The sequence below is a fragment of the Arachis ipaensis genome, chromosome B03 (genome assembly GCF_000816755.2).
Source record: "Arachis ipaensis cultivar K30076 chromosome B03, Araip1.1, whole genome shotgun sequence".
Taxonomy (NCBI): domain Eukaryota; kingdom Viridiplantae; phylum Streptophyta; class Magnoliopsida; order Fabales; family Fabaceae; genus Arachis; species Arachis ipaensis.
In genome coordinates this window covers 98,157,804-98,171,639 of record NC_029787.2, presented here as the reverse complement: position 1 = coordinate 98,171,639, position 13,836 = coordinate 98,157,804, and the positions used below count along the sequence as shown (strand labels likewise).

The 13,836-nt window shown below is 36.8% G+C and overlaps 1 protein-coding gene across 1 annotated transcript; it reads left to right on the top strand.

The window, feature by feature from the left end:
- Positions 1,442–3,704, top strand: LOC107630743 (reticulon-like protein B2). The gene is made up of 5 exons (XM_016333963.2): positions 1,442–1,962; positions 2,564–2,744; positions 2,835–2,976; positions 3,140–3,209; positions 3,300–3,704. Exons 1-5 carry the CDS (start codon positions 1,758–1,760, stop codon positions 3,467–3,469), a joined length of 768 nt encoding a protein of 255 aa, XP_016189449.1. The 5' UTR covers positions 1,442–1,757; the 3' UTR covers positions 3,470–3,704.

The following is a 13,836-nucleotide window of genomic DNA, read 5'->3' as shown; positions in this document are numbered from 1 at the left end:
TTTATTAATATTTTTTTGTAGAATAGAAAGATAGCCAATGAGAGAGAGAGAATAGAGAGAAGAGAGAGAAAGATAAAGAAGATGAAGGAGACAGAGAGAGTTTGTTAATTTTAGAAGAAAATATTTTATTTTAATTGTAACAAAAGAATATTTTGTGGCATATTATAAGTTATATATAGAGTGGGAAGAGTAGAGAAAAATATATAAGAGGAGAGAAGTAGATAAAAAGATGGAGGAAGGGAATTTGTTAATTTTGGAGAGAAATATTTCATCTCAAATTTAATAAAAGAGTATCATGTGACATATTAATTTTGTTGATCGATATTTTTATTGCAAAAAGCATTTTTGATTTACTAATTAATATCAATATGAGGATTTAATGTTATTTCCTTATTGGTGAGCACGCGAGATGAGATGCCTTTCTTTGTTTTGGCACAAGTATGTGTTTTGAAGAGATGGTGATTTGGATTTCAGTCCCCTAAAATGTTGGTTAAAGCTACTCCTCCTCTCATCATTATTATTATCATCTTTACAAAAGGAACCAAACATGCAAAACGTATATGTGTCACTATCATGTTTGAAAAATACAACAATGCGATAGAAAAGGATCCTATTTTCTAAAAGATGTGCATATTACCATTACGTTCTTCTCTAATTTGTTTATTTTAATACAAAACTATACGGAAGATAAGGTAGGATCTGCGGGGATATCATGTTTCCACCCTTGTCCTCACACATGTAATTTCCTTCTTTCTTTTCGTGTCTCTTGATTTCCTTCATATTGTTTCAATATTTCGGTGGGATCTGAATTCCAGTGTGGTGAGGTAAATGGGAATAGTGATGTGATCAGCGGTGGGCTGGTTGAGTTGACAATTTGGCTGGCCCACTCAAATGGATTACCACACATTCACATCTATGTGGGACCGACACGTGTCCCTCCCGTTGGACCCGCTTCCACCAAAACATGATTCTGCGCTTCACACCCAAACAAGTACTAGAATCTTCTATTTCGTTACGGGCCGGGCCTCCTAAGCCGAACCCACTTTCTTAAATCTTAAGAGCTAAGTTTATTTGTTTTTGTTTTTCCCATTCTAGATGATGTATGGAATTATGTATATTAAATAAATTCAGTTTAAATATTTGAAATTCAATTTATGCATGCGAGATTATAGTGTTGTGGTCCCTACACATTCCACGCGTCGGAGATCTGTGTTCTGCTATTGTGTCATGATTCATTTTTTCTTCAACAGTTAAACTCCATCTGTGACTTTGAATTGCCGATTATTCTACTAATGCCACGCGTCCGAACTCAGCTCCATTCCTTTTATTATTTATTTATTTATTATTATTTTCCGGTCGTAAAAAATTCAAAGTCATTTAAATTAAAAGTGAACGGCTTGGACCCCTTGGCCCTTGTGAAACAAGAAAACGATCCACTGTCAATTTGGATTCGTATCTCGGCTATACGGGTCGGCGAGCATTACCCAGCCCGGATTTGAATAGCAAGATCCCGGGTCAAATAATTAAACGGCCACGATTGCATCGATCACGATCAAAGCATGGGGTGTGAGTATTTAGAGGGCGTAAATAGCAGCAGGGGTTACCTTTTGCTTTGGGCACAGCAGAGCGCACACACAGAGTGTGGTTTTTGATAAGTGAAGGAGAAGGAGTTTCTTATTCCTTCGAGACGTTTCAATTGGGAATCTAGAGTTTAGGGTTTGTTCGTTTGGATTGCGATTTTGGTGTTTTTGAGAGACATGGCGGAGCATCACGAGCACGAGGAAGGGAAGGGGGAATCGCTGCTGGATAAGATTTCTGGAAAGATCCACGACCACGACGACTCATCGTCTTCCTCCGATTCCGACAACGAGAAGAATAGCACCTCTGAATCCATCAAGAACAAGGTCTTCAGGCTCTTCGGCAGGGAGAAGCCAGTTCACAAGGTCCTTGGTGGTGGAAAACGTATGCTATTATTCTCCTTTTCTTTCATTTCTAAGTTCTTGATGTTCTAATTGGGGTTTATAGTAGGTTCATTGAGTTCTTATTCGTTTTGATTGTGCTTCTTGTCGTGTTACATGCTCTCTTTTTTAATATTCTATTTCCCCTTTTCAATTTTTTAGTACATCGCATTTGTGTCTAGATCTGAAATAAACTTCGTTGTTTTCGCTAAATTCTCGTCAATAAGGGAGCGCATCAAATTTCTAGCTACTCCAATCATTTCTTGAAAAAAAATTGCATCTCTTGCAATTTTAATGACTGTCGATAAAGAAAAACATCGACGATCCACCCTGACTATAATATTGATCCCCCTTTGTGAGATTGATTCATTTTGACTATGGATACTAATTCTTGATTTCCCTCTGACTATGAATTTGACTAGCCTTGACTGTGATCTTGTTTCTTCATTATCCTGATAATGGAAATTGAGTCATGTTGAATATAAATAATGATTCTCTGTTTCCCATATCATGAAATTTTGCCTATTCTAGTTTTGATTTCAAAATGACTCAGGTTGACCTGTTTGCTGTTTTGACTGTGAGCTGATCTGCTTCTTTTGCAACAGCGGCTGATGTGTTTCTATGGAGAAACAAGAAGATATCTGCAACGGTGCTTGGAGTTGCGACTGCTGTGTGGGTTCTGTTTGAATTGCTTGAATACCATCTCCTCACTTTGGTTTGTCACCTCCTGATTTTTGCACTGGCCGGGTTGTTCTTGTGGTCCAATGCCTCAAATTTCATCAACAAGTAAAATGCTAATGCTATGATTCAGTTCAATTCCCTGGTCTTCTGCCCTATCTGTGGCTTGATTAAATTTCTTGTTTTGATCTTAATTAGGAGGCCACCTCAGATTCCAAACCTCCATATTCCCGAGGACCCTGTTCTACAATTTGCCTCTGCTCTTAGAATTGAAATTAACACAGCTCTTGATGTATTACGGGATATTGCATCAGGAAGGGATCTCAAGATGTTCCTCACGGTATGTAGATTATTACCGTTGTTCACTCTATTTTGTGGTTTTTTGTTGCATTTCAAAGAGGACAATGACAGATTACACGTCATGCAGTCGCAGCTTGTTGTATCCGAATTTCCAACGTACTTGCTAGTGTATTGACCTTGGTCTCTGCTTTGTGTCTAATTAGGTCATTGCTGGATTATGGGTTTTCTCCATTCTGGGAAGCTGTTGCAACTTCTTGACGTTGTTCTACATTGGTAATGAAGTCTATCGGCTTTAGAATTTTATCCCTATCGATTTGAGTAGTTGTATGTATTCTAATGTGCTTCTGTGATTTGTTGAAACAGCCTTTGTTTTGCTTCACACTGTTCCTGTGCTCTATGAGAAGTATGAAGACCAGGTGGACTCCTTTGCTGAGAAGGCAACAGCGGAGATTAAGAAGCAGTATGCAGTGTTTGATGCCAAGGTTTTGAGCAAGATTCCCAGAGGACCTTTGAAAGATAAAAAGAAGGATTGAAGTGGTTGAAGGACTGGTTCGGGCAAAGTATATGTTGTAGTTGAGTCGCGTGGATGTCCTGTTTAGTTCATGATACATTTTATTTTTTTAGGGTCTCTTGGTGCACATTGTGGAATGAACTTATATATTTATTTCTGCTGCTTACATGTTAATCTCAAGAAACGCCTATATGTTGTGAATTACATGCTAGTATGTTATAGCATCATGAATTACATCCTTTTCATTTGAATGCTTTGATAGATAGCGCTGAAACAGAATAGGCATCAGTATGCAAGGTTTATGTTAAGGTGAATAGCTGATACTTCTTAGGCCCCCGCTGACCTCGCTTCCTTTATAGTTGTTTAGAACTTATTGCGTGCCTCAGACATTTGGGATATAAATCTTAGTGTTTTTATAAAAATAAAAAAGTAATGGGATTTTTTGGTGCTCAATAGAAAGATTGCATTGCCACAACCCTCGAATTTCTAACCCCGTTTTTTATATTTCATTTTGAAAAAAGAAAACGAAGAATTCCCAGGTTGAGCGGTTGAGTCATTTAACAACTAGCGATAAAGATGTAGTAGAATAAGATACTATAAAAGCCTTTTCGTGCACAACAGGCTTCAGGTTAATTATAGCAATGTCCGGTATGATTGATTTTCCCTTGTTTTGCAGGTCTTCGTCCACTCAGTCCTTCCTTATAAATTTATTTGGGAAGTTTTGTAAATCTCTTATAGCATCATGTAATAACGTCGAAAAACCTTATGATATGTATCAAGAAAAGTCCTCTTTGATCTGTTTTTTTGTTTTTTAGTTTTTGAAAAAAAACGACAAATAGGTCTCAACTTTTTAAAGAAAGGTCCTCTTTGAGGATTTCAGGAGAAAGGGAGTAAGGTTTATATACATTTGTGTAACTAAGTACATGTATAATGAAAGTTGTCATCGGTATTGAATTATCTTTAAATTCATATCTATTTATACTGATTTTGGAGGTGTTAATATATATATGAGATTTGTATCATAGTATAGCCTTTTTTAAACGATATGGTTTTTATTTTATAGGAGAATTAAAAAATAATTAAATGAGAACTGAAACAAATTTTTAAGGTACATGCTATGGAACTAGTCATAGTCGCACTAAGACGGAACATATAGTACAAATTCGATAGAAGAAAAAGAAATACCAAGAGAGGTTATATTAAACTACTCTTCTACTTTAGCTCATGACAACAATAAAGAAGTATCATAGCCCACAAATTCAGCCCAACAGAATACAAAAATTCAATTTTAATTTTAGTCTTTATTATCTTATCTTTATCTTATCTTTAATTGTTCTTATCTTATCTTTATTTGCTTTTATCTTTCATAGGACAATGCTCTATATATATTTAGTTTTACTCTCATAGTTGACAATACACTTCAGTACAATTCAATCAATCAACAATTAATAAAAGTTCTTTTCTTTGCTTTTCCTATTCTTTCACAATTTTATCATGGTATCAGAGCTATGGTATCCTCCATGAGGAGGATATATAAGTTATCATCTCTTCGGTGAGAAATTACCCTACATCTTTTTCAACCTCCTCTCACAATGAATAATCAATCTTCCAATTTTATATTTAGTTTTACTCTCATAGTTGACAATACACTTCAGTACAATTCAATCAATCAACAATTAATAAAAGTTCTTTTCTTTGCTTTTCCTATTCTTTCACAATTTTATCAGGTTAAAATTAGAAAAATATATTATAAATAAAGAAATTTAGGTATCTTAATTGCAGCTATAATTATAGATAGAATTAGTACGACTAGATCAAAGTATTGTGTCACTAAATGGTGGATTAATGATCAAAATGTTTATTTTAAAACTAATTATTAGAAATAAACGAAAATATGAAATATAAAATATAAGATATAATACAAGTTAATTGTATTTAATATATATAATAATTAACTGTTGGTTACACAATTATAGCATTATACTAGTGCCAAAACTTTCAGACTTAAAATTGATGATCTCCGGTCGCTAGTAGATGATAAAAGTATAAAACTCATAAAACCGTTCTTTATTTAACAGGATAACGTTTGATTGCTTCTGAATGTTACACTTTTTGTTAAAATACCAACAAGTTCTACGTACAAGAGTTAGATATAGCGAAATTATATTTTGTCAGATTTTTTTTTTTGTTTTTTTTGGTTTGCACTAGCTATCCATCAGGCCGAAAGTTCGATGACTAGTCCCTCAAATATATATACTAAGCACTCTTAACACTTGTGTATTTTTTTTCGAAGATAGAAAGACTAGATCCCGCAACCTCTTAAATGAGAATGAAAAAACTATGCCATTTAAACTATACCTTATTGACAACACTTGTGTATTTATACGATGTTTATTATAAAAGATGTATATATAATAGGATTGTTTTAAATATATTGTTGTTCTTATCTAGTAATAACTTTGAGATATATCTCATCTCTTGCAACTGTTTTTTTTATTGTAAGAGCTATAACTTGGACCATCAAAATAAAAAAAAATGAATATCTGCAAAAGATATTTTGACGCTCAAGTTAATATATGTATTAGATAATGTGTCTCTTTCTAAATTATAAAAACATACCTATTTCAAAGGTTACCTAAAACTTAGTTGCTTATTGGGCCGAGATGTAAGGTCCAGACTCCCTTTAAGACAGCGTCCGACTTCTTTAATCAAATGTGGAACTACTCTAAAAAGGTGGTTACCTTTTTTACTATAAATACACTGACACTCTAAGGTATATTCAGACCTAATCTACTAATAAACTTGCTAACATCGTTGCTGACTTAGGTATTGGAGTCTCTTACAGCTACCACCCCCCACCTCCTCGCGAGGAACACGGATAGCTGTAAGAGACTCCAATACCTAAGTCAGCAACGATGTTAGCAAGTTTATTAGTAGATTAGGTCTGAATATACCTTAGAGTGTCAGTGTATTTATAGTAAAAAAGGTAACCACCTTTTTAGAGTAGTTCCACATTTGATGGTAAATGGTCGTTCCCTCTTAGTAGAGAAGTTATTGAGATCTCCCTTCTAGATAAGTAGGAGATATCTTAGGAGGTAGTTACTTATTCAGATAAGTAGGGTTGGACTACCTTTGTTGTACCCGACCTCTATGAGGTCGGGCAGGAGTAGAAGAGGCCACTTTTATAGGGTGGGCTCTTGTTCTTTTTGGGCCTGACTTTATTCTGGGTCAGGGTATGAATAGTACCCCTGTTTGAGTCTGAGCTTTTACGAGGTCGGGCTCGAGCATTTGTGGCTTCAGTTTTCCATGTCGGGTATACCATATTCGAGAGGTCGGATACTCGACGTGTTTTCAAAATTTGTTGAGATGACGTGCCGCTTGATGGCACGGCGTGCGTTACGTTGCCATTTCCTTGGGACCTGTGCACGTTATTAATGAGAGGCGTAGTTTTAGTTTTTTGTCCCTTGTTTCTTATAAATACTCTTTTTTCTTGTTTTTTATTCTTTTTTGTTTCTCTGAACTGCTTCGTTTACCATCTCTCTTTCCATCTTCAGTAACTGCTCATTCTTTCAAGCTTTCTTTGTGACCCTTGTTCTTCATTCAAGGTTTCTTTATCTTGAATTTTCGTTCGTGTATTGGAGGCTTTGGATCGTACGTGTCTTACTGTTTGTTGTGCATCCTTTCAACTTCGCACTCCTTTAAGGTTGGTTCTTTTAATCCATTGAACCTTTCTGTATATCCTGAGTGATCCACTGCTGCTTTTGTTTTTGTTTTGCCACTTTGATTTTTCATTTGTATTCCGAAATTTGCTTCTTTTCTTTTGAATTTTTGTTTGCTTTTGTTTGTTGCTGTAATTCTGAATGTGGGGCTCTATTCGTGTTGCCCCCAAATGGTGCCATTTCTTTATGGAAGATGGCATCATTTTCATATACGAGAGAGATAGCGTAGCTGTTTTGTGTTGGAAGGGTTTTATGATGTTCTTGGTTGATGCTGACTCGACCTCTTATGAATTTGTAAATACTTGTTGCTGTTCGATTTGTTGTGATGAATTTTTGTTTTGTTGTATTGTAGGTATATCTTTTGATGTCTCGTTCAATAGTTCACAACATGTCTTATAAGGTTCCGTTCGACTTGACTTGGGTAAATATATCTGTTCTTACTCTTGTCCTTGTTATTGATAACGAATATGGCGAAGCCTTTTGTAGTCATCATAGGTTATGTTTGAGTCAGGAGGATGAGAGGAATTATGAAATTGTGGTTGTTGACCCTGAAGAGAGGGTCTGTTTTCTTGACTTGATAGGTCGGAACGTCATTTCATATATGTGTACGATTGTTTTTTTACGAAATTAGGAGTTACTTTTCCTTTCTTTGATTTTGAGTCCAATGTCCTTAAATTCTGCAATGTTGTCCCTACCCAATTGCATCCCAATTCTTGGGGTTTCTTGAAAATATACCAACTTCTTTGTTGAGAACTTGATGTCCAACCTTCTCTTAATGTCTTCTTTTAGCTTTTTGTTCTCACCAAATCCTTTAGCTCCAAAAAAAGGTTGGCTCTCTTTCTGTGCTATTCAGGGTAGGAAAGTTTTTGCTATCTTTGATGAGTCCTTTCATGACTTTAAAAACTATTTCTTTAAGATCTAAGTTGTAGAGGGTGTCTGACCTTTTTTCTTAAGTGATAAGGATGAGCCCCTTTTCCATTTTTATTGGGAAAAAAACCCTGTGATAGTTAAGTATAACTTGGATGATTTAGACGAGGTTGAGGAGGGTGTGATCGGGGTGTTCCAGGAGTACTAGGACCGAGCTCCTTATCTGGATACCAAAAGATATTTAGGGAATTCGGGCCAGCTTCAGTCTGAACTAGGTAGTTTTTCTCTTCCTTTTATAGCTCTGGCTTTGTAAAAATGGAATTAATGACTAACGTATCCCAACTTTAGTGTTGCAGAGAGAATGGCTCCTAAGTTGGCTGTTATGAAGACACTCTGGACTTCTAGGAAGAATGTTGTTGCACGAAGCACACAACTAAAAAAAGCTGGTGAAACTGCCGACCTCTCCTCACCCTTGAAGTTGGACTTAGGCACTTCAGCCTCTCTAAAGGTTACTCCCGACCCGGCTCCTCAACCAACTCCTCCTCCCTCTAGCTCGGGCAAGCCAGCAGCTCGTCTTCTGTCTTCTATTACGGAACCGAATCCTAAAAAACACAAGACTTCAGATTCAGGAAGTATATATAAGCAAGGTTTTGATACCTTTTCTTGGAGTGAAAAGCACATCCTTCCTCATAGTTTTATCAGCATGGATGATATTGCAATTAAGAGCCATCTTCAGCTCCTTGCTCGAGGTGGAGTCCGGACAGTTGACATATGTGCAGCCTTAGCCAGAGAGTTAGAGAAAACTCCCTTTGGTGCTACTCAGAGCTCGTTGACTGCCTCACAGGCTAAAATGGCTTCTTTGAGGGAGTCTAAGAAGGAGTGAGAAGAAGAGAGGAACCTTTGCTCTCTGACCTTGGAAAGCTCGGACTAAAGTAAAGCAAGCGAAGGCTGCCTTAGACATGTCGGAGGGGTTAAAGAAGAAGGCCGATGAGAGTTACACCAGGGTCCGAAGCTCAACTTGGTGGGCGAGATTACTAAATTCCGAGACAGATATGCAGAGCTTGAGGAAACCATAGCCGAAGGTAAGGACGAGATGGCTGCATATTTGAAGGCTCAGTTCCGAGTTGTTATTCCTGAGGCGGACCTCTCCTTCATCAGCCCGGATAATATATTAATGGACGGGAAGATTGTTCTTGCCACGAATGATGAGGAAAATACTTCTGTGCCCGATCCGAAGACTTTAGGGATACAACTCGGGCAGACTTCTCAAGTTCCCTACCCTTAGTTGGATGGTGAGTCCTTTCCTTCTACAACTCTCCTGATCCCTGCCGTGCCGATTTTTGAATATGCTCCGACATTTTCCACTCAGCCTGAAGATGCTGTTACTGGCGAACAGCTTCATCCTTTATAATTTCTTAACTTTGAACGGCCCGACCTGTGGGTCTTTTATGAACAATTTCTTTGTTTTTGCTAAAAAACCTTTTTTCCCTACTTTGATGGTGGTTTTGGGTATGAATGGTTGAACGACCTTCTTTAGTTGGTATAGCCGTTTAGTTGAATACGAATTTTCATTGTTTTGACAACTTTCAATGCTGCTTTTTGTTAAGTTGGAAATAACGTCGGCGAAGTACCTCAGTCTATTCTGGACTTTTCGTATACAAGTATTATTTTTCCTTAGATGTTTGAGTTTCTACTTCGAGTAATCGGACTTTGCCATAACTTCTTACATAACTTCTTACATAACTTCTTGCACTAATTTGTACCTCACTGCTTCATCTTGCCGACCATATAGGTCGGGCAATGATTTTTGCAGTTTTCTGAGCTTAAATTAATGCGTTTGAAATGGGAAAACTAGTAGCAAAATACTTTATTAATAAGTAAAAAGGGTGTACATAATTTTATTTGCTACTAAGGATTTTTTCTTACAATCCTTATCCTTTGCTATAATGCCTCGTTAAAACCTCTTCAGGAAAACCCTATTCAGAAAAAAATCATGAAGTCGGGAAAAAGAGTACACCAGGGAGCAAGGTACGCTTTTCTAACTGTAATATCTCTTTAAGTTACATGTATGCCATGACCTTGGGAGCTCGTTCCCTTTTAATTCCGACACCTTATAGTAACCTTTTCCTAAAACCTCAACAACCTTGTAAGTTCCCTTCCAATTTGCAGCTAGCTTTCCTTCGCGCCGACTTCTAAACTCCGATGTCATTTTGGATCAGTATGAGGTCGTTCGTAGTGAAGCTTCTCCTAATGACTTTCTAGTTGTTCCTTAGGGCCATCCTTTGTTTCAAAGCTTCCTCTTTTATCCAAGCTTGTTCTCGAACTTTTGAGATGACGTCAAGTTCTTCCTTTTGTGCTTAGACATTGATCACTTCATCATAGAATCTAACTCTTGGAGATTTCTCAGAAATCTCTACAAGAATCATGGCCTCTATGCCATAAACAATTTGAAAAGGTGATTCCTCGTTGTTGAGTGGGGAGTTGTCCGATATGCCCACAAGACTTGAGGAAGCTCTTCTTCATGTGCTCCATTTGCATCTTATAGTCGACGTTTTAACTTGGCGAATACGACTTTGTTTGCAGTTTCAGCTTGTCTATTGGCCTTAGGGTGCTCTACCGATGTGATTTGGTGCTTAATTTGAGGTTGGCTACCAGGTTCCTAAAGGTCAAGTCAGTGAACTGGGTTTCATTGTCCGTGGTAATAGAGTGTGAAACTCTAAATCGGGTGACAATGTTCTTATAGAGAAAATTTTTACTTCTTTGACCCGTGATGGTTGCCAAAGGTTCCGCCTCAATCCATTTAGTAAAATAATCAATACCCACTATGAGGTACTTTACTTGTTTGGGAGTATGTCAAAATGGACCAAGAAGGTCAAGGCCCCATTTTGCAATGGCCAAGGTGAGGTGATACTAATAAGTTCCTCTAGAGGTGCTACATGGAAGTTGGCATACTTTAGACAAGGCAGGCATTTTTAATGAAGTCGGCCGCTTCCCTTTGCAGGGTCGGCCAAAAGAAACTGGCTCGAATCACTTTCTTGTCTAGTGATTGTTGTAAACCCCGTGAAATTGATAAATAATTAGCCAATAAATTAGTTATTATTTAGAAAAATTAGAAAATTAAATTTTATAGTTTAAAGAAGTAAAAATAATTGAAATATGAATTTTAACACTAAGTTTAAAGATTTTGTCCCAGAAACGGGCCAATAGGCCGAATCGGTTGAACCAGGCCCACAATGGGACCAAGGCCCAAAACCCACTTGCCCCTAGATGAAGGAGCTTCAGCTCTTTTGCCCCAAGTCATTAGAGTTCCACACTGAAACACAAAGGGAGGGAAGAACAAAAGAAACTAAACCCTAGTCTCAAATTCAATTCCCCATATCTTTCAATCCGGAGCTCCGATCACTGCACTGTCTGTGGCCACACGACCTCCATGTCAAGCTCTTCGAAACCATCCAAGAATTATGGTAAGGAATCAGTTATTTCTCACCCAGTCAATTCTCCCTTCAATTTTGATATTTTTGTTCATGGGTAGTGAAGAATTTGATGTTTTGATGTGTTAGGACCAAGCTAGCTTGTGGGAATTGTTGTATTTTATTCAAAATAGCTGTAGGTAATGGTAAGGAACTCAAAACCCTTTTGAATTCTTTAATTATATGAGGTTAGGTATTAAATTTATGAATATGGATGTAATGATATGAATTAGGTGGCATATATATATGAATTGGAACCAAATTGGTGAAATTGGAAGCTTGAATTTAGTGTTGGGTGCTGAAAATCCTTTTGATGGAGGCTTGAAGCTTATGAAGTGAGGACTTTAGGGTGTCCCGAGATTAGGGAGGAATCGGCCAAGGTATGATTTTGGTTTCTCGTAAATAATATATAATGTCGCATGAAAACGTAGGCTAGATGACCATAGGATAGGTTGAATTATGTGAATATGTTAAGGTTGAGTAATTTTGATGAAAATGTTGAGTGTATTTTGAGAATGTGATGATTATTGATGATTGTGATGATTGATGATGATAATGAGTTGTGGTGATGATAGATTGATGAGTTAATGAATTGTGTTGTCTTGATTTTTGGGTTGTTTGGGATGAAAATGATGAAAATTAGGTTTTTGTATGCTGTGGAGGAGATGGAAGGGGTACAGAATAAATTTTGAACACTATTGGTGTTGTTTTGGGGTGTGAATCATTGGTTTTGAATGGAAATTTTGGTAAAAGTAGAGGTTTGGTTTTTTTGGTAAACTTGATTTTTGACCAACTTCGGCGGGTCATAACTTGGCTTCTGGACCCTCAAATTTTGTCAAACTTGTTTCAAATAAAAACTGGGTCCATGAAGTTTATGTCGTTCGAAGAATGGACTAAAAATGATTGTTTTATAAAAGATTTATGCGCGTTTGAAGTTTAGTGTGAAAAAATTGATTTCTGCAGACTTGGCAGCTTTTCTAAAAAATACAGGGCATGCGTACGCAGACTAATGCGTGAGCATCTTTTCTATCTTTTCTTTGTGAATTTGCATTCGAATTTGTTAAGTTTAATCAATATTTAAGTAATTTTGAGCCACTATGGATGCTACTTTGAGTCATACGCAATTTGGTTTATTTCAGGTAGCGTTCGGATGGATTTGACTGGGCTTGTGTAGAAGAAAAGGGAGAAAGTGGATGATGCTGTCAACCTTGACCTCCCTGCACTCCAATGGGCATAACGTGAGCTACCGAATTCCAATTGACACGGCTTTAGTGTCATTGGAAAGCTAACTTTCTGTACTTTCTAACGATATATAATAGTATACACTTTTCTCCCAGATTGTATGGCCTTGGTGGCACCTAACTTGGGGCTTTCCAAGTTAGGCGCCAGATGAAGACAAGCACGCCAATTCCTTACGGGAAGGGTGGCGCCTAACTTGGGATTATCCAAGTTAGGCGTCAGATGAAGAAAAAAACACTCTATACACGCTGTCATAGTGGCGCCTAACTTGGGATTCTCCAAGTTAGGTGCCAACCTTGAGGAATTGGAAGGTCCCCATGCCCAATTGAAGCCAGCAACGAGATCTTTTATTAATTTATGATTAAAACTTTATTTTATTTACAAATAGGAAAAGATATTATTTAGTTTTAGAAAATATATTTTACATTAACTAGGATTAAATATAAAAGAAAAAAGATTCAGCCCTTCGGGCCTCTTCTCTCTTCCGTACTTTTAGGATTACACACTTTTCTCTGCTAGGGTTTACTTTCTCCATGAGCAACTAAACCTCCACTGTTAAAGTTAGGAGCTCTATTTATTGTATGGATTGATAATATTACTCTTCTATTTTAATTAATATTTTGATTTAAATTTCAAGAATTTATTTTCGTTCTTCATCTTAAGGATTTGGGTAGATTGGAAGAATAACCTTTATTCTATTTGAGTTCTTGTAAACCTTGGAAAAGCAATTTACTTGAACAACAGCTTGAAAATAATTTCTCCTAAATTTCTATTTATCTGGACTTAACGGGATACGTGATATATAATCCTCTTATATTTGGATAATTAGAGTTTTTATGGCACATAAACTAGAATTGAACTTAAACCTCTAATTGAAATTATGTGACCAAGGAATTGGCGATTAACTAGGTTAGAGGAAACTAAATTACTAAGGAATTAGGGTTTAGTCACATATAGTTTGCCATGAATTGAATCTTGCATGATTAAAATAGTTGGTAAGAAAAGTTAATCTAGAAAATAAATATTTCTAAAACCTTAACTGTTTTCTCCCATATTCTTCACACCAATTTACTGTTTGCTTTCTAATTTTCTGA